This window comes from Lathyrus oleraceus, chromosome 5 (assembly GCF_024323335.1).
Source record: "Lathyrus oleraceus cultivar Zhongwan6 chromosome 5, CAAS_Psat_ZW6_1.0, whole genome shotgun sequence".
NCBI lineage: Eukaryota > Viridiplantae > Streptophyta > Magnoliopsida > Fabales > Fabaceae > Lathyrus > Lathyrus oleraceus.
In genome coordinates this window covers 459,973,009-459,995,087 of record NC_066583.1, presented here as the reverse complement: position 1 = coordinate 459,995,087, position 22,079 = coordinate 459,973,009, and the positions used below count along the sequence as shown (strand labels likewise).

Here is a 22,079-nt window from a genome sequence, read left to right as displayed (position 1 = left end):
GTTGATCATGAGAAGACGGCTTTCACGTGTCCGTTTGGAGTGTTCGCATACAGAAAAATGCCCTTTGGGCTGTGCAATGCACCGGCGACCTTCCAACGATGTGTCCAAGCCATTTTTGCCGACTTGATAGAGAAAACAATGGAAGTCTTCATGGATGACTTCTCGGTATTTGGTGGGACGTTTAGTCTATGCTTGGCAAATTTGAAGACGGTGTTGGAAAGGTGTGTGAAGACCAATTTGGTGCTAAATTGGGAAAAGTGTCACTTCATGGTGACCGAGGGGATCGTGCAAGGCCACAAAGTCTCTAAAAGGAGGCTTGAAGTGGATAGAGCTAAGGTTGAAGTAATTGAAAAATTACCCCCTCCGGTGAATGTGAAGGGCATCCGTAGCTTTTTGGGGCACGCGGGGTTCTACCGGCGCTTCATCAAGGACTTCTCAAAGGTGGCTAAACCTTTGAGCAATTTGCTCGCCAAAGACCAGGTATTTCTCTTCACCGAAGATTGTTTGCAAGCTTTTGAGGTTTTAAAAGAAAAATTGGTTACCGCTCCAATAATAGTCGCTCCCGATTGGAATGAAAATTTTGAACTAATGTGTGACGCGAGTGACTATGATGTTGGAGCGGTACTTGGCCAAAGAAAAGACAAAACTTTTCATGCGATACATTATGCGAGTAAGGTTCTTAACGAGGCTCAAATAAATTATGCCACAACGGAAAAAGAACTACTCGCAATAGTGTATGCGCTAGAAAAGTTTAGGTCCTATCTTATAGGGTCTAAAGTCGTTGTGTACACCGACCACGCGGCGATTAAATATCTGCTAACCAAGCCGGATTCGAAGCAAAGGCTCATCCGTTGGATCCTCTTGTTACAAGAATTCGATGTCGAAATCAAAGACAAGAAGGGGTCGGAAAATTTGGTAGCGGATCATTTATCCCGCTTAGTGAATGTCGAGGTTACCGCATCTGAAAAGGAAATCCGGGAAGAATTTCCTGATGAAAAACTGTTTAAGGTTCAAGTTAGGCCGTGGTTTGCAGACTTTGCAAACCACAAGGCTAGTGGTTTTGTGCCTGCCGACCTAACTTCGAACCAAAAGAGGAAGTTCCTTTCAGATGCGAAGTATTATGTTTGGGATGACCCATACTTATTTAAGTTGGGTAGCGATAACCTGTTAAGAAGATGCGTAACTGGTGATGAAGCCCAGAGCATCCTTTGGCATTGTCACAACTCGCCTTATGGCGGACATTATAATGGGGTTAGAACGGCCACTAAAATTCTTCAATCGGGATTTTATTGGCCAACTATTTTCAAAGACGCACATATCCATGCGCAAAGTTGTGACAGCTGCCAAAGAAGCGGTGGGATAGGTAAGAGAGATGAGATGCCTCTCCAAAATATCCAAGAAGTGGAAGTGTTCGATTGTTGGGGCATAGATTTCGTAGGACCTTTCCCACCCTCTTATGGGAATGAGTACATGCTTGTTGCTGTTGATTATGTCTCTAAGTGGGTTGAGGCGATTGCCTCACCTCGGGCGGATGCCAAAACTGTGATAAAATTTTTAAAGAAAAACATATTTTCCCGTTTTGGAACCCCCCGAGTGTTGATAAGTGACGGAGGGTCACACTTTTGCAATGCACCTTTGGAAACAATTCTAAAGCATTATGGTGTATCGCATAGGGTGACAACTCCGTACCACCCTCAGGCTAACGGGCAAGCGGAGGTCTCTAATCGAGAGATTAAGAGAATCCTAGAAAAAACCGTGTCTAATTCTAAAAAAGAGTGGTCCCAAAAATTGGACGAAGCATTATGGGCCTACTGTACGGCCTTTAAAGCTCCAATTGGCCTAACTCCCTTTCAATTGGTATTTGGTAAAACTTGCCATTTGCCGGTTGAATTGGAGCACAAGGCCTTGTGAGCCCTAAAGTTTTTAAATTTTGAAAATGAGTCGGCCGGTGAAAAAAGGAAAGTACAACTACTTGAGTTGGAGGAGATGCGCAATGCCGCATACCACTCAAGTTGGTTGTACAAGGAAAAAGCAAAGAAGTATCATGACAAGAAGATCCGTAACAAAGAATTTGTGCCCGGACAATTGGTCCTATTGTTCAACTCCCGGTTGAAGTTGTTTCCCGGGAAGTTGAAATCAAAATGGTCCGGGCCATTTCGGGTGAAAGAAGTAAAAGAGTACGGGGCCATTGTCATTGAAGACATGGACGAGAAAGATAGTTGGACCGTGAATGGCCAACGATTGAAAGTGTATCTCGGCGGTCATGTGGATCGCGAGAGTTGTGCTCAGCCGCTCGATGCTCCTCTGTGAGCATCGCACCGTCGAGCTTAGCCGACGTTAAACAAGCGCTAGTTGGGAGGCACCCCAACATTGTAAGTATTTACTGTTTTATGTTTTATGTTGTATTGAGTACACTGTGCTAAACCCATGCTGGATGACTTGCAAGTGCTGCATTTGCCATTGCACTTGCTGTCATGCTCGCTTGCAGCTCGCTAGGCGAGGCAGTAGCGAGCAAGCTCGCTACCTGCTCGCTAGGCGAGGCAGCAGCGAGCGCTGCAGTACTGTTTACTATTTAAATCTCAGCAGGGCCATTTTGCCCCATACCTGCAAAAAAATTTCTGAACGGCTCTGCTGAGGAATTTGTGCTACGCTTCTCAAACTCTCTCATTTGCGTCTTTATCACCAACACTCGCTCGTTTCGGTCGATTGCGAACTCATCTCACTTCACATTTCCAAATCCGTGTAACTAAGGTTTGCCCTACTACATTTGTCTTTTTGTTAGAACTCTTAATTTCCAAATGTGTATGACAAATAGGATGAGTGTGGTATGGGAACATTGAGGTTGCATGTGGTATTTTGGAGTTTGCAATTTTAGAGAGATTTAGGTTTTCAAATTGGGGATTTAGTGTTACTTTAGGTTTTGCATGCAATTAGGCAATCCCCAATAGCATAGAACGATTAATTTTCATGAGAAATCATTAGGTTCTGATGTGGGAACCAATAGAGTATGGGTATTGGGGGAAAAATCTTTGAAAATGCAGAAAACCCCAAAACCCGTAAGGTTCGCTAGCACTCGCTAGGCGAACCTGGGGCGAGCGTTCGCTGCCACTTCGCTAGGCGAAGCAGCAGCGAGCAAGCCAGTATTTTAAACTTTGCTTTGATGGCTAATCTGTTGTTTGGTGTGTGTTGTTTCTTTGTATATTTTGCAGATGGAGTCTAGATCTGGAGCTGGTAAGAAAAGAAAGGGAGCATCTACTTCCAGGACCGTGCCGATTCAATTCGATACCGACAAGTTTGTCGGTCCAAAACAGGCTGCACGGTACATAGCTCTGGAGAAGCGAAAAATACTTCCAGAGAAGCGCTTTCTGATCAACCCTCAGGGCACTTACAGAACTTTCGCCGGGTTGATAGACGCTAAGAAGTGGGATAGGTTGATAAGTCCCTTAGAGCATTACGACATTGCGACAGTGCGGGAGTTTTATGCTAACGCACTGCCCGACGACGACGAGCCCTTTACTTGGGTTTCTAGAGTTGCCGGGCGTGCAATTCCATTTGACCGGGATGCTATCAACCGAGTCCTAGGGGAACCGCTCCAGCTGGGAGCTGACCAGAGAGACCAATACCACACCGACCTAAGGCTTCACAGAGATGTCCCTGCCATTACCGCCGACCTGCTTTTACCTGGGAAATCCGTTGAGCCGAACCCATCTGGGGTTCCAGTGAGGTATCACCGGGAGGACATGACTCCCATGGCTCAGCTGATTCTGCTCTTGGTTTTGACCAACATCCAGCCCAAATCACACACCTCTACTGTGCCGATCCCAGTGGCACATTTGGTCCATTCCATCCTCACAAATGTTGAGATTGATGTGGCGAGGATAATCGCCAATGAGCTGAAGACGGTGGTCGAGAGCGGGCTTAAGTCAGGGGCTCGTGTTAATTGTCCCTTGGCTTTCCCGTGTTTGATTATGAGCTTATGTGTTCAGGCTAGGGTGAGACTTCCGTCTCGTGGGCAGGTTAGGATCCCGGCACCTATCGATGATAGGTATGTGGCTAAATATTGTAGGCCAAAGACTACCGGTGGCAGTGCAGCCTCAGGAAGTACTAGGGCTACTGATGGTCCTAGTGCTTCTACTCCCGGGCTTGATCCCTACCTACGAGCGGTGTGTGACTACAGTTTTGAGTGGATGGCGGCATCCCAGAGAGCTATGATTGATATGCACAACAGTATGCAGAGGTTGGAACTGCAAGGTAATGACCCCTCCGGTGCTCGAGCATTGTTAGCGCGTGAGCAGTTTATGCTTAACGCTAATTGGCCTGTGGACAGGCCAGTCTATGGTGAAGGGGTGGACGCTGATGCTGATGATGATGATGTTGATGATGAGGCTACCGGTTCTGAGGCCGGTAGCGAAGAGGAGTCCTGAGCCCTTTGTGGGTTAAGTTTTTGTGTGTTTTCAGTTTTTATGTTATTTCTATTTGTATCTTCGGATTTTGTATTTTGACCATGGTGTTGTACTATTGGGGTGTTTTGTCCCCCACGAACAAATTTGTATTTTCAGTTAATGTTATTTATTTTTGTTTTTAATTTTGTGTGTTTAATAAATTTTTGGTTGATTGAGTGGCAAACCCTTCTAGATTGGTTGCTCCTCAAGAAGTACTCAATGAAGGTGCATCCGAGATTGGATGGCAATGATAAGAATAAACAAGTGAATGAAGCTAAGGTACATGGTTACCGTCGGCTAGAATTTTAGAATGCATTAGGAACTTTACTCTTTTTGGTAAATTGAATATTGTCTTTTTGCAACATAATTGAATGAATGTTTCATTTAGAACTTAAAACCACAAATTGTGAGGAAACCTCCATTGTTCACTTAAATGCTGGATTCTAATAAGTTTTGTTGATTCATGTGATTCATTCTTTGTCTTTTATTATTGTGAAATTGTGGAAGCAATTAGAAATGATCAAGGCACTTGTTTTCTTTTGAGCACAACTACATCCAAAAACAACTTACCGGTGAGCAGAGAGAGTATTTGTTAACCCCTTTGAGCCTAAACAGTTGAATCTCGGCTTGAAATAAAGCGAGATCTCAAAAATCTTTTTTTTACAACCCGGAAAATCTTGATTATTGTTCTTTTGCTGTAAAAAGTTAAGAGCATTCACTTAGGGTGTGGAAGAAATAAGTTGGGGAGAACGAAAAAGAATTGGTAAGTACCACAACTCTTGAAAAAGAAAAGAAAAACCGAGCAAGCATAGAAAAATATATGTATAGAAAATATAGAAAAGAAACATCTGTTTTGTATATTTGATGTGAAAGAAAAGAACAAAAATAGAAAGAATGAAAACGAATGCTTGTTCGGAAGAAAAATAGTGAAAAATAAAAATTGAGTTGTGGAATATGTGTTGTGAAGGTTTCAAATAAGAAACAAATGAAACAAAGTCGAGTAGTGTGAATAATACTGTGAATGTCTCTTTTGCATCGGCACTTTCGTTTCAATGGCCTTAGAAATGACCCTTGTTTGTTAACCTAACCAAGCTTCAACCGAAAAGCCCTTAGTGATCTTTATGCTTCCACAGTACCATTTTTAATTGTTAGACATTGTATGAATCTATTTGATTTCTTCATTATTTGTTAGAGAGTGAGATTAGTCCCGCGGTTGCAAACGCGCAAAATCTTCATTCCTTATTCGAAGAGGAGAGATAGGATGATTCATTCAGAATAGTATTGTTGTAGATAGATAAATATTTAGCATTGCTATTTAAGTTTTAGTTCTTATGTATTATTTTATTCGAACCGTTGGGAACTTGTATTTGCTGATTTCGCTTGTGTTTGAGCCGTTTATCCAACTTCGGAGAAACCAGTTTCTTAAAGCAAATCCTCTTGTCCTTCAAGAGGCATACTTTGCTTGAGGACAAGCAAGAATCTAGTTGGGGAGAGTTGTTAGATGCCCAAAAGTGCTTATTTGAGCTATCATATGTGGGCATCTTTCACTCTTTTTCCTTGCTAAAATTGTCAAAACCACATTTGTTTTACATGGAATGCATTACATTGATAAACAAGCTTGGTGCCTTTGATTTGTGTGTTATTGTGCAGGAAAGACATGAACTAATTGAAAATGAAGACACAAAGAAATTGGCAAAGGAACCAAAGAATACAAGCATTTCATCTGCCTGCTCGCTAGGCGAGGCTGTGGCGAAGCTTTGGTTCGCTAGGCGAGTTCCAGGCGAAAAGCTCCAGTAAATTAGCAAATTAATTCGCTAGGCGAGCTCAAGGCGAATGTGGTAGCGAATTCATTCTGTTTTGGTGAAAAAACGCAGCCAGCACTCACTCGCTAGGCGAAGCTCTAGCGAGTCCCCAGCGAGCATTCCAGTAGCAAAACCTCTCAACCTCGCTGGGGCGAAGGTTGAGGCGTGTCCTTCGCTAGGCGAACATCACAGTTCAGCAGGCCCTGTTTTCTCTGGGCGCAGGGGCCTTTTGTGCCCATTTTAGACCCTCGCTAGGCGAGCCATTCTGCTCGCCTAGCGAACATGACAGACCAGCTGAGGTCTATAAGTAGCAGGTGCCACTTTTGAGCACCATACCTCATTTTTACCAACTTTTCCATTTCTGTACTTTTTCTAGATATTTTTGCAGCATTGTTTTGGGAGCTTTTATGCCCTAATTTCCATTTCTCTTCATCTAGCAACCATCTTCCACAAAAAGAAGGTGGATTCCCATCCAACTTCGATTATCCGACTTGGATGTTGATCAACCTTCTTTCCTTACTTGCCGACCAAGCTACCATGAAAATGAGTAACTAAGTCATCCATTTGTCAAGGTTAGATGTAGGTGATTACTAGCTTTGTGTGTAAATGTAAGGATCCTCATATGTAAACTCTTTAACGGTAAATATATGATGAAAACTTTGTTTCTATTTAAAACTCTTTGTGTTGGTTTATGATCGAGAGATGTTTACCGACTCTTGACCTAGGTTTTCATCCAAACTTGTTCGTTAGCTAGAGATAGTAACGAATGATTTTGTTCACCATAAGGTTGAACCAAAAAGTTATCATTTTGATAGATTGTGTTCGAGAGAAACAATGGATCAAAATGGCAAAACTCACAATATGTGTTCGAGAGAAACATTTTGAGAGGACTTTGTGAAATGATTTATCATCTAAAGGAGTTTATAAGATTGTTGACCGAGCAAATACATGCAAAGTGATCATTGAAACCTAACTTTGACAATATTTCTCATATTAATCAAAACATAACTTTTACCGCAATTAATTACTTTGTATGCAAGATAACTTGATAAAAATCAAAACCCTATTGTCACATTAAGTTAAGATTAAAACAACCATCGAACGGCAGTGATATCTTACAATCTCTGTGGATACGATAACAAAAACCCGACACGAAATATACATTTCAACACCCTCTCACGAGAAAACCCTGCATTAGAACAAGATACCACTCTATCTCAATCGTTGGAATAAAATAACCAAAATTAGCATGTTGGTGAAGGAAAACCTCATGTTCGAATTCTGTTATATACTAATAATTTATGTTTTGAGTCCGTTCATATAAATTTTTTTTCTATTTTAAAGAGATCTCCACAAACACACATTTATTGCTTTAAATTAATCTATCTCAATACCGAATAGAAATTTTTAAAAATAAAATAAAATATATGTAATAAAGTAGTCATACATGAATTTGGAGTCCAAGTATAATATATTATAAATAGAAATTTTGTGACCTCTTTTCTATAGTGAAAAGTTTATAAAAGTAAGTACCGAATTATTATAATTGACAAGTTTTTTATATAACCTATTTTTAATGTGCTAAAGAGGCATTTAGTAACGATTACTATAATATTAAGAAGAATTTTTGATGTGAAAGAATGAGATTATACGTTATAAAATGATAAAATCATTTTGTAACAAGTAAACGGAGGAAATATGATTCAAATAGTCAAATTTGTTTATGTTATAATTTTGTTTATTTCTCTAATTTTTATCCAAATGATAGATATACGTAAGTAATTTTTATTTATTCAAAATTATCTTCTTTACTTTAACCTCAATATTTCATTTATTTTTAGTAATACTCTTTTATTTTCTCTTTTCATTACAGCAATTTATAGATGTTTTACTGATCAAGAGTGCCCATTTGACATGTGCCCCATTGGTGTGAATCCTCGATGTTTCTTCAACATTTGTAAATGTGTAAGAGACCCTGAGCCTAAATAAATTATATTTAATGTCGGGTTTTGAGTACACTGAAGGCTCAGTTGATATTCCATAAGTTGTTATTGAGTTATTTTGTATTACTAAATAATTTGAACTTTTAATTTCTCTAATTTCTTGTACTATGTGATTATGATTTGTACTTAAAATGTTGTTAAATATCTTAATAATTTTGGGCGTGAAAACTGATGGTATTTTTGTAATTTTTTCTATTTTGTTATATTTAATTATTTTATTTCATATTAACATTCATAAAATTGAGATAATGGAATTAATAAATAAAAATAACTCCATCATTTTCCATGATTTTATAATTTTATTTTATTTTTATTTTTATTTTTATTTTTCTACTAACCACCTTTATCACTAATTTATGTTATATTAATTAATTAATTAATCAATTTAATTTAATTAATTAATTAAAATAAATCAAAAGACCTCTATAACTATTAAGTAGAGAATTATAACTCATCCAGTTCTTTTTTAAATTTATGTATCTCTCCATCACTTAATATATGAATTGAAGAAATCAATTCTAAATTATCCTCCTCTTCACAATGCAATGATCATTACCTATTATATATTACCCTCTTCACCATACAATAACTTTCTTTTCAAACCTATGTATCTCCCAATCTCCATCACACTTTATATATGGAAGATGAAACCAATTCTAAAATATTCTCCTCTTCAGGATGCAATTATCATTACCAATTCTATATTACCCTACTCACCGTACAATTATATTTTCTTACATGGACTTTTCAGTTATAAGAAATAACAATTTTTGGGTAATAAGGAGAATCAACATGACATAGATAAAAGTTTTTTTTACATGAAATTAAGATATTTTTAAATTTTGTCGTTGAATTGATTTATTTTATAAGTTATTATATTTTAAAATATTTAGATTGTTGAATCATATTTTTTTTATTAGGAATCAACCTGCCATGGATGAAAGATTTCAACATGAACATAAAGTATTTTAAATTTTTGAATTTCTCTATTTTATCAATTTAGTATATTATTCAATTTAATATATTATTCAATTTCTATATGAATTAAGGTTTTGTAATTTCTATATGAGATTAATGCATTTAATATTTTATAATTTTTTTATTTTATTAGTTTACCATATTATTTAATTTTTTTCTTCTATTATTTATTTATTTATTTTATTAGAAATCAAAATGCTATGTATTGCATAAAAGATTTTGTCATACCCTAATTTTGATCCTGAATCGCCGAATCAATACATTCATTGAATCATTAACATCATATGCATATCGTAATGCATTTTGTCTCGCACAATGTCCAAATTGTCAGTCAGAATTTTTTTTCGAATTTACAGACAGACCGATCAAATTGAATCTCAATTGTGCGTACAATCAATAGACGAAAAATTTCAAAAGTCGAGCTTGCAGACGTCAATTATATTAATCTATGTTTCACGTAGTTTAATCTGGTGTGCTCGTTTTATTTTTTTACCACTGTTTCAATTACATTTTGATCCGTCTGAACCTTTTTACGGATCAAAATTTATTTCAAAATTAAATCAAACAATATATATTTCCGAGAAGTTTATTTTATGCTAATCATTTTATTGCATTCAATTTATTTTTTTGGGCATTTTTGCATCCGACTTTTATTTATTGTGAGTCTTTTCATTTTTTCACCTTTATAAAAGTGTCTAGAAAAATTTAATAGAATTATCGGTATTTTAATTTTAATTTTATTTTAAGTAATTTTTAATTTTTAATTTTATTTAATTTTAACTAATAGATTTTATTTTGTCTCTAAAAATATTAAAGGCCACGGTTGGAAATTAAAAAATTTAGTATTGAAAGTTGAAAGACACACAAAAATCCCACGCGGCACATAGCTACCCCAAGAACCTCTCCAGATCTCATACTTTTCATTGATCTCTTTTGATCCACAGGCACAGGGGGAGCACCTCACAGCGATAACCATTATTTGTTAGTTCTAGATTGTTTCTTTTAACTAATGTTGCTAATAGTTTTGTTAGATATTTGTTTGACTATATATGTACATATAGGTTATATATATATATATATATATATATATATATATATATATATATATATATATATATATATATATATATATTAATAATGTTTGTTTACTTATGCTTTGGATATATATTATTCGGATCGAAGCATGTTGATACGATGCTTGCATATTTGTGTGCATGATGCGTGATATTTGTGTTAATTTAATCCGGTTGCGATGATCGCATTTTTGCGTTAGTAATATTGTTGGTTTTTGGCTTAGCACTTTTAAAATTTATTTTTCTTTGCGTTTCTTTTTGATAAATTTGTTGGTGCAAAGGTAGAATATATGATGAATGGAAGTATTCTTATTCAGAGAATGATGGCTACAAAAAGGATTAAAAGTTACAATGATTGACACCCTATTTATAAGCCTCTAACAAACTTAAATATGAATCAAATCTAATATTTAAATCTAATATCTAACAAACTTAAATATGAATCAAATCTAATATTTAAATCTAATATCTAACAAACTTAAATATGAATTAAATCTAATAATTAAATCTAATACCATCCATTAATTCATATTCCATCAAAACTTGTAACACCAATTCCATCCCTTAATCTGAGAAATTGATCAGTCTTGATAACTTTCGTCAGAACATCTGCCAACTGCTTCTGAGTGCTACAGTGTACAACTTCTAACACTCCCCTCTGAACTTGATGTCTCAGAAAATGATACTTGGTCTCAATGTGCTTGCTTCTCCCATGCAACACTGGGTTTCTGGCAAGATTGTTTGCAGACTTGTTGTCAATCATCAGCTTCAGAGGTTTGTTTACTTTAATCTTCAGATCCTGCAATAGATTCAGAATCCACACAGCTTGGCATGCAGTAACAGCAATCTTACAATTCTTCAGATCAAATCTCTTCAGAAGTTCTAATTCATACTTGAGCTGATGCAAAATAATACCTTTCTCAGAGTATCTGAACTCCATCCCTAGAAAGTATGTCATTTTGCCTAGATCAGTCATTTTGAATTCATTCATCAGAACTTTCTTGAACTTGGCTATCTCTTGTTCAGAACTTCCAGTCTTGTTTCTCTCTATAGCATCAAGTTCTTCTTTCATGGCCTTCAGCCAGAGCTTCTGCTTAAGAGCCTCTTCTGTACTTATGGGTTCAGAGTCTACTAACATGGCACACTGAATAACTTCTCCTTCAGAGTCTACTTCAGTGTCTTGCAGCATGTCAAATTCTGCATATCTTCTGGGGATGTTTCTGACTCTTTGTGGTCTCTGAACTTGTTCAGAGTCTTCAACTTCAGAGTTTCTACCTTCAGATGGTTGACTTCCTCCAGAGCTTTGACCATCTGAAGGTTCTGGCATATTTCCAAAGTCTGAATTGCCACCAGAATCTGGATTACCATCAGAGTCTGGGTCATCAGAGTCTGGATCATCAGAGTCTGAAACATCAGAGTCTGGAACATCAGAGTCTGGAACATCAGATTCTGGATCACTATCAGAGTCAGAATCAACGTCAGAGTTTACTCCAACCTCAGAAATTCTGAACTCTGACCTTTCTTCAGAGGTTCTAACATCAGAATCAGATTGAGAGTTATCCCAATTCCAAACTTCTGATTCCTTCACAATCACATCTCTGCTGAATTCAATTTTATTGGTTTCTGGACAATAGAGCTTGTATGCACCTGTACTGTGGTACCCTATCAGAATCATCACTTTGCTTCTATCATCCAACTTCTGTCTTCTGGCTTCTGGAACATGTTTATAGCAAACAGAACCAAACACCTTCAGATGACTAACACTTTGCTTGTCTCCAGTCCACTTTTGTATTGGAACTATTTCCTTCAACTTCTTCGTAGGACATCGGTTGAGTACATACGTTGCAGTGGCAACAGCTTCTCCCCAGAGCTTCTGAGGAAGCTTCTTCTCCTTTAGCATGCTTCTCACCATATCAAGCAAAGTGCGGTTTCTTCTTTCAGCAAGACCATTGTGTTGAGGGGTATAAGGAGCAGTAACCTCATGCTCAATTCCATTCTCCTCACAGAACTTCTGGAACTCTTTAGAGTTATACTCACCTCCACCGTCAGTTCTAAGAATCTTCAACTTCTGACCACTCTGATTCTCAGCCTTCATTCTGAACTTCTTGAATTCATCAAACACCTCGTGTTTAAACTTAATAAGGGATACCCATGTCATTCTTGTGAATTCATCAACAAATAACACAAAGTATTTATTCCCTCCCATCGATGCTACTGGAAATGGACCACACACATCAGAATGTACAACTCCCAAGGCATGTTTTGCTCTTGGAGCAGTTTCTGACGCAAATGGCAATCGTGGTTGTTTTCCTTCCATACAAACTTTGCATGACTTTTCAGGCTTCTTAATTGCAGGAATTCCATGTACCAACTTCTTTGAATTCAGATGTTTTAAGCTTCTGAAATTCAAATGACCAAATCTTCTGTGCCACAGCTCACTCTCCTTCTCAGCACTTGTTGCACTAAGACATTCTGAGTCTGCAGTTCTGACATTCACCTTGAATGTTCTATTCCTTCCCTGTTCTGACTCCATAATCAACTTCTGATTACAGTCGTACAGCTTCAGAAGATTGTCCTTCATGGTAACTGAGAAACCTTTCTCAATTAATTGTCTCACACTCATCAGATTGCTTCTGATGCCAGGTACATACCACACGTTCTGAATCAATGCTGTTTTCCCATTGTTCAGAGTCACTCTGACATTTCCCATACCTTCTGCATTAAGATATTTGTCATCAGCACATCTGATCTTTGTCCTCTTTTCAGAGTCAAAGTCAACCAGCCATTTCTTGTTTCCAGTAAGATGATTTGAACAACCAGTGTCCATATACCACCAGTCTATCAGATCCATATCATCAGATTCAGAGGCCATCAATAGCACAGATTCGTCATCAGAACTTCTGGCTATATTTGCTTCTTCTGATTTTCTCTCCTTGTTTGACCAACAGTCTCTAGCAAAGTGACCAAACTTCTTACAGCAGTAACATTGGATTTTCTTCTTGTCATACTTCTCTTTTCCCTTCTGAGCATTTTTTTGTCTATCAGAGGTTGAGCTTTCTGACTTCTGACCACCATCAGATCTTCTCCTGGCTTCTGACTGCTTCTGATACCTCCTATCAGAAGTTGCTTTCAGAGCCTGCTGCTCTACTTCCCTTTCAGAAGTTCTCTCAGTCAAACGCAACTCTTGCGCTTCTAGACTGCTCTGCAGCTCTTCAATTCTCATGGTGCTCAGATCTTTGGAATGTTCTATTGCTACCACAATGTAATCAAATTGAGAGGTAAGGGATCTCAATACCTTCTCCATGATTGTTTCTTCAGAAAGAGTTTCTCCACACGCTTTCATCTCATTAGTGATCAGAATCACTCTGGAGATGTATTCAGAAACTTTCTCATTATTCTTCATGTTGAGATTCTCATATTGCTTTCTCAAGGACTGAAGCTTCACCTTCTTCACTGATGCGTCACCACCATAACATCTAACCAGTGTGTCCCACGCAGCCTTTGCTGTCGTTGAATCTGCAATCTTCTCAAACACATTTACATCAACACATTGATGAATGAAGAACAATGCTTTCTGATCCTTCTTCCTTACTTCCTTCTGCGTGTTTTTCTGTTCATCCGTCGCATCTGCTGCTACCGGAACATAACCATCAGTGACAAGATCTAGAACATCTTGAGCACCGAACAGTACACGCATTTGGATCATCCAACGATTCCAGTTTTTACCGTCAAATACTGGAAGTTTGGTGTTCATGTTGCCGTTTCCGTTCATCTTTCTACCTTGCACAATACACTCAGATTTCTCACACAGTGTTTCCCAACCCACAGAATTAAAATTCTGATCAGATTTTGTTCAAGATTCAACACGAATCTAAGAATCAAAATCAAACACACAAGACCTCACGTTCACTCGTGTTTCCCGTGTTTCCCAATGAATCTGAACCGGAGCTTTAGATACCAACTGTTGGTGCAAAGGTAGAATATATGATGAATGGAAGTATTCTTATTCAGAGAATGATGGCTACAAAAAGGATTAAAAGTTACAATGATTGACACCCTATTTATAAGCCTCTAACAAACTTAAATATGAATCAAATCTAATATTTAAATCTAATATCTAACAAACTTAAATATGAATCAAATCTAATATTTAAATCTAATATCTAACAAACTTAAATATGAATTAAATCTAATAATTAAATCTAATAAAATTTAGATCCGCACGATTTTGATCCATATTGCAATGATCATGTTAAGTGTAGCATTTTGATATTACATGTGTCTGATGGTTTGGCATAACGACAATCCACTTTTTGTGCTCCTACCAATTCGCGTTTCGATTTGCAATTTGTGTTTTTATTTGATTTATTGTTGCTTCTTGATTCGACTTGCGATGACCGCTTACGCGTTAGCAATTTGCTATTTCGATTTGTGCTAATTTTCAACGATCCAACATCATTATGTTTAGATCCGTTTTAATTTCTCATGATAGCCTTCGCAAGTCTTCGCATACGCGATTTTGATTCGCGTCTTTGCGTCATGATTTTAATTCGTGCATTTTCTTTTCACTTTAGTTTTCCGAATCATTTGTTGTGGATGTGTGATGTAAATATTGTATATGCTCTTGTATTTATTTTTATTATTTATTTTTTATCATTGTTGAATGCGTATATGTACATTCGATTTTGATGGCGTTTGATTTACACCTTGTGCTTGAGTTCATGTCCCTACATTTGAATTCGCACCCGTTTGCGATCCAATTCGCACCCTTCATATTACCATTTGTATTCACCATATTTAACCATCGTTTTCAATTCATTTCTAATCACTTATCCAAATCATTTTAAAAATTATTTTGCAAGGCAAGTCAAAAGTTTGATCCAACGTCAAGTTATTTTCAAAATTATTACAAAACCAACTCATCTGAAACTTTTCTTTTCAAATCATTCTCACTATCTCAATTTATCAACCATCCACATTCAAATCATTTTTCAAGCCTTAAAACCACTTCAACTTTTTTTCATAACCATAAACAAACCTCGATCAATATCGAGTGCATTTTCCCAATAAAACTTCAAAATACATAAAAATATTCAAAAAACATTTTTTTAATAAAGATGGAAACGAAACGGGGTGAATACCATGAGCTCCTGAGACTAGGATTCGAGATGGATATCTCGCTATTCGAAGCTCTCACCATCGCCAAAAATACATCAAACTCATTCAAACTTTTTTTGCCTTTTGGAACAACCTAAAAAACCTTTTAAAAAACGAAAGACATTTTGTCTTAAGTAGATGGAAAACAATGTTTCGTCCATAATTGTTAAGTTGAGATAAGTGGCATGAATGTGATTTGTAAATCCATTCAATGTGGTGCAAATGTCTGCTCCTTACTTATTTGTGGTAAAACAATGTTTTCCGTCGATTAATATAAGATAACTTTCACTAAATTGACCAACAAACAAACTTTTTTTTACCTAGAACTACGTATGTATTGACTTCTCTTTTTGAGATACGTAGGAGCAGGATTGCGAAATCTTGTCAGGCCCACTAATAAAAAATAAACCTTTTGTCCTCTTCTTTACCCTCTTAATAATTTGAGAAGCTTAAATTATAAACAAACACTAACACATACAACTAATCTAAATGGTTCCCGTTGAGTACAACAGACGTGGGGGGTGCTAATACCTTCCCCTTGTGTAACCGATTCCCGAACCCTGATATTGGTTGCGATGACCTTATCCTTATCCTTCTTTAAGGGTTTTATGCGACATTTTCCATTTCCCTCTATGGGAATAAATAAAGATCGACGGCGACTCTGTTAATTCCATCGCGCGAGCGTGCTATTGCGCTTCGCTAGGTCGTTCTCATTTTTCGAGGTACGAGAGATGGCGACTCTGATGGGGACTCTCATATCCCTAAGTGAGCCAGGCCTAGTTAGGTTGTTGTGTGTGCTTATGTTTGTTTACTTGTGTGGCTTTTCTTTACCTTATGCTTTCATTTTTGTTATATTGTTAATATGTCTCTATTGGATCATTGGTACTTGGATATTTGATTGCAAAACCTTGAGGTAAAGACTTTCTACCCGACTCTTAAGTGGAAACATAAGATAGGATGATGGTTGAGTAGTGTGGGCTCACGAGGTGAATCCCTCGTAAGGGTCGGAATGAAAACCTCACTTAGAGTAGATCCTTTTGAAAGTATTGTTGCACGGGGTGAATACCTCGTTAGGTTTGATGTTTTCAAAGGGGTCAATGACTCTAAGGACCTTTTACAACTTTGAACCTTTTTGGCCAGCTAAGAATGATGGTTGCGTAGTATGGACTCGCGAGGTGAATACCCTTTTACGATCGATACGAAAACCTTACTCATAATAGATTATCACGAAGGAGTTAGTGCGCGATAAGAATTTGTCGTAAGCGTCAAACATACTTGCGAATCCATGACTCTGAGAACCACGTCTAGAACCGAAGTTGATGGTTACGTAGTATGGATTCGCGAGGTGAATACCTCGTTAGGATCGATACGAAAACCTCACCTATGATAGATTCCCTTGAAAGAGTTGATGCACAACAAGAATTTGCCATAAGCCTCAAACATTCTTGTGGGTCTGTGACTTTGGGGTCCTTCGTAAAAGCCTTATATCATACCCGGTGAGAATCTGTTTTGGAAAGTAATCAGATTCATCTGTTACCTCGAACCTATGAACCTGTATTAAAAAAAACATTGCATTTCATTTACATTCATTGCATATGCATAGAAAGAAAAGCTCTTATTCATCTTCCATATGTTTCAGGGACATAAGTCATTTGCAAGAGAAAATGAATCCGGAAAGAAGAAGCACATTTCAACTCAAGTACAAGAAAGTGGACCTTAACAATTTGAAGAAGTTGAGTGCCAAAGTGATCAAGCTCACTAAATTCATGGACGATTATGGGAGGATCCTGAGTATTTTGAATGAAAAGATGGAATCAATGACAATTGTGACTATAGCTCAATTCTACGACCCACCTCTGCATTATTTCACCCTTTCTGACTTCCAACTAGCTCCTACTTTGGAAGAGTTGGAGAGAATTGTGGGCCGGAATTTGAGGGACCATGATCCATTTCCCAAGTTTGATGAAGGTATCACTTCCAAGAGAATAACTTCAGTTTTGGGTCTGGAGGTCCAATTGGTTATAAGTAATTGGGATAAGAAGGGAGTCTTTAGTGGTTTTTCTAGATGGTTTTTGGAAGAATAAGCTGTGAAGTTGGAGAAATATGGAAAACGGAAAGCATTCCATTCCGTGTTATCCCTATTGGTTTATGAGATAATATTGTTTCCGAATCTTGACAGTTTTGTGGATCATATGGCCGTAAGAATCCTCCTCTCTGGTAACCCAGTACTTTTTCTCCTAGATGATATCTACTACGCCCTCCATGAGCGTCATGAGAAGAAATGGGGAACCCTTTTGTGTTGCGAACATTTGTTGCATGCTTGGTTCAGATCTCACATGCCCGAAAAAGGACCATACACCTCCAAAACACTTAAACCCTCTCAGAAGTTAGCTTCTGTTACTTCCAACCATGTCAAATGGTATATCAGAGATTGGGAGACCCCGAATATTATTGTTAGCGTTGGAGACTTTTCTAATGTACTTTTGATAGAGACTAGGGGTTGCATCAACTACAACCTTATGTTATCCTCGATTCAACTCGGTTACTCCATGAACGGTCCTCCAAATGTTGAAGCTTTAGAGCCTTTCATTTTGCATGACATTGATACAAACAACCCAATTGTGAAGAAGATTAAGGAATCCTGGAAAACAATTGTTAGAAGGGGTAAGGAGTTTGGAAAGAGGAATGTCCTTGTGAAAGAGCCTTACACTTGTTGGGTAAGAGAGAGAGTTCAAGTGGTTAAGCTCCTATTTCCATTTGATCCCTCTATTTTTCCTCCAGTTCTCGAGCCAGAATCTATACTACCTGAAGATGTTGAGAAGCTCAATGCCAAAATTAAGGAGCTTGAATTAGAAACATCTGAGTTATGACTTAAGCTTAATCGAACCACTTTGGAAAATGAAAATCTGCAGGATGAAAGTAAAGAGAAGGACTGAGACCTTGAAGCTAGCAACAAGAGAGAAAGAACAAGACAAGAAATATGAGCTTAATGACATTCTCATAGGTACGAAATCTGTATTTAAAACCAAGAATAAGAAGCTCAAAAAAGCCCACCTCAAAATTCAAGAGTTGGACAAATTGTTGGAGAGGTCTCTTGTGGAGAAGAGAGAAGCTAGACTCGACTATGAAGCTCAAATCCGTGAACTCATGGAAACTCTCAAGAATTTCAAAGCTAAGTTGTCTGGTGAGGTCCTTCGGAAAGAGGAAGCTGAGAGGAACTGTCTCCGCCTCAAGTACCAGTTGGGAGAAGCTAATGAAAGGATTGCAGGTCTGGAAAACCAAGAAGGTGATGCAACTTACATGCTCTTGAAGAATGACTGTATATATTGGAGGGGGATGTATACAGAGGCTATAGAGGCCCTAGACGAAGATCAATGTGTCATTAAGAAGCTCCAAGACCTCTATGTTGAATGGAATGGCAAGTTCGTCAACTTGGCTAGATTTTCTAACCTCAACATGCTGGAACTTCCAGAGAAACTCCAAGAATCTGATTGGAGCATGTGTCCAGAGAACACACCTCCTCAAGTTTTCAACTTTGTCAAGTTTTGCAAGCGAATGGTGAAAGAGCTCAGCATCGATCTTGCTACGATCAAAAAGGCTGAGATGGATATTAAGTTCACTAGTAATTGAATTTGAATCACTTGTACTTGAATTTGAATCACTTGTACTTGAATTTGAATTTGAATCACTTGTACTTGAATTTCAAAATTTGCAACTTCTAGGAGAGCTTCAAAGATAAGAATAACTTCTGGTTCGCCAGCTTCTGATCCATTAGCCTCTGAGCTCCTAACTTCTAAAGGTCTAGCTTCTGGATGCTCTTTAGAAACCTGAAAATATGCAAAGCTTTCAACAGAATCAGACGTATCATAGTCAGGCCCTTTATCATCAAATTTGACATGTATAAACTATTCAACCATTTTGGTTTCAGAGTATACACCCTATATGCTTTATAGCGATCAGAGTATCCTAAAACGATACTCTTTTGATCCTTAGAAACAAATTTATTTAAATAGACTTTATTTTTCAGAATGTAGCATGTACAACCAAACTGAAGAAAATAAGATATGTTTGGATTTCTTCCTTTAAACAACTCATATGATGTTTTGTTCAGAATTGGTCTGACATAGATCTTGTTCTGAACATAACAAGAAATATTAACAAAATTTTCCCATAAGTATTTAGGAAGATGATTCTCATGGATCACGGTTCTATCCATTTCTTGAAATTATCTGTTCTTTCTCTCTACAACCCCATATCGATGCAGAGTTCTAGGAGAAGAGAACTCATGGATAATTCCATGCTTATCACAAAAATCTTAAAAGGATCGTTTTCAAACTCACTACCATGATCATTTTTTACTTTTAGAAATTTTTATTCCTTTTCAGACTGAACTTGTGTGAAGAAGATGCTGAATACCTCATATGATTCATCTTTGGATCTATGAAATTGAACCCAAGGTTACTTGCTATAATCATCAACAATGACCAATCCATACTTCTTCCCATTTATTGAAGCAATCCTAACAGGACCAAATAAATCAATGTGAAATAATTCTAAGGGTCTAGAGGTTGAGATAATTTTTTTGATTTAAAAGAAGTTTTGTTAATCTTTCCTACTTGATATGCTCCACATAGAGCATCTGAGTGATAATAAAGATCTAACAATCCTTTAACAAGTTTTAGCTTGCTAAGTTTAAAGATTAATCTCGAGTTAGCATGACATAACCTTTTGTGCCAGACCCGTTTCTCATCACTCATTGACATAAGGAAAATAACCTTTTGGCCAGTCAATTCAGAAAGGTTAATTTTATAAACATTTCCCTTCTTCTTACCTTTGAATATAATGGATTTGTCACACTTATTGATAACTGAACGTAAGCTCTTATCAAACAAAACTTCATAACCACTGTCGCAAAATTGACTTATACTCAGAAGGTTATGTTTGAGTCCACTTACTAATCAAACATTATTGATAGAGATTAAGGAGTTACAAATAATGCACATATCAATAATCTTCCCTTTCTATCCTCCTCAAAACCCCACACTTCCTTCCTCTTTCAGAGTTAGGTTTTGGAACATAAGCTTTTCTCCCGTCATATGACGTGAGCTGCCACTATTCAGGTACTATGATTGTTGCCTTATTTCTACAGCAAACACAATCTCAAATTTAGGAACTCATAATCTTATGGGTCCTCTTTTGTTAGTTCTGACATGCTTCCTTTTATTCTGAGCTTTTTTCCTAATAAAAAGGTCTAAACTAATTCCAAACTTTTTGCTTATAAATTTTTTGTCTTGGATAAGTTTTGACTTTGACTTGTAAACCCTTAAGAACCTTTGATCCATAGTGTAAGACCCCAATTTTGTCCCTAAGATCCCTCATGGCATCATACCATATCATATCATTGCCTCAAGGATCTTTGTGCACCTTTGCTTCCCTCCTAGTGGGTGGGTTATTTTGTGAGTGTGATTCTTGATCACCAGGCATGTATTGCATTTGTATATCATTGCTTTTCATATGTTTACTAACCAAAAGTACAAAAAATATTGTCAGCTAACCTTGTTACTTGCAGATGAAGCAAACTAGGTCAAGACAGTTAAATCAGTCATTGAGCAATGGATAGTGGCCATTCTTGAAGAATTTGGGCACCATGATTATTCATAAGAGATTCATTTAAGTTGTGATATCATTTTGGATCAAGATCTCATGTGAAAGAGGCTTGGAATTCATCAGAACATGGCTCAGTCAACCAAAACCCTAGCAAAGTCAACTGTGCATTTAATCAGGGATTTGAAGGTGTGAGATGGTTAGAAAGACCTCATTCATGTCCATATAAGCCTCATTTGGCATTTCAAAGATCAAGGTTGAAGGATTTGAGGTCAAACAAAAAGTTTCCAAAAATAGAAATGACCTGTAATTTTCACCTGCCAAAAATGGAAAGTTCTTCTCCTCAAAATTTCATGTCCAAGAATGCTTCAAATGAAATTTTTCCCAACATAAAAGTTGAAGATCTTGCTCTCACCTTTCCAAAAAGTCCAAGAACACTCATTTCCCATGTGTGGTTGGCAAGTTATGATCAAATCATTTTCAGAAAAAGTTGAAATTCAAAGTGCCATAACTTTTGAATGGAAAGGCCAAATTGGTTGATTCTTTTTTGAGAAAACCACATTTGATGTGTAATATCCTAATCCATCATCACATTTTATTAAAAACCATCACATAAAAAGGTCATTTTTCAAGTGAACCATTTAAAATTTGGTGGGAAAAATAGTGATTTTCAAAAATACATGGGATTTTCATACCAAACCAATTCAATTCACTTCTAAACATGATTTGTGACTTGCTTCAAAGGAGAATTGACTGTTCCATTGGTTCTAAGTGCAAAAGGGCAATTTGGCCAAAATGCATAACATGTGCAACTTGCTAATCACTTCCAATTTGTGCTAATCATGATTAAGGCATTGGATTAACAAGACTATAAGAGTCTAATCATAATAGAAAGTTCAGATCCATATTCACAATCTCGGATCAAACTCACAAATTTCTCAAATTCTCTCAATTCTCTCAATTTTCACTCATACTTTTTCACTTTGATTCCTCAAAATTCTTCATCATTTGTACTGGTTC

At 37.1% G+C, this 22,079-nt stretch overlaps 1 protein-coding gene across 1 annotated transcript; it reads left to right on the top strand.

Moving 5' to 3' along the window:
• The first annotated feature begins 17,119 nt into the window (after positions 1 to 17,119).
• Positions 17,120 to 18,325, top strand: LOC127081333 (uncharacterized). Its single transcript, XM_051021600.1, has 2 exons — positions 17,120 to 17,523; positions 17,635 to 18,325. The coding sequence occupies exons 1-2, from the start codon at positions 17,120 to 17,122 to the stop codon at positions 18,323 to 18,325; spliced, it is 1,095 nt and encodes a 364-aa protein (XP_050877557.1).
• Positions 18,326 to 22,079: the final 3,754 nt, after the last annotated feature.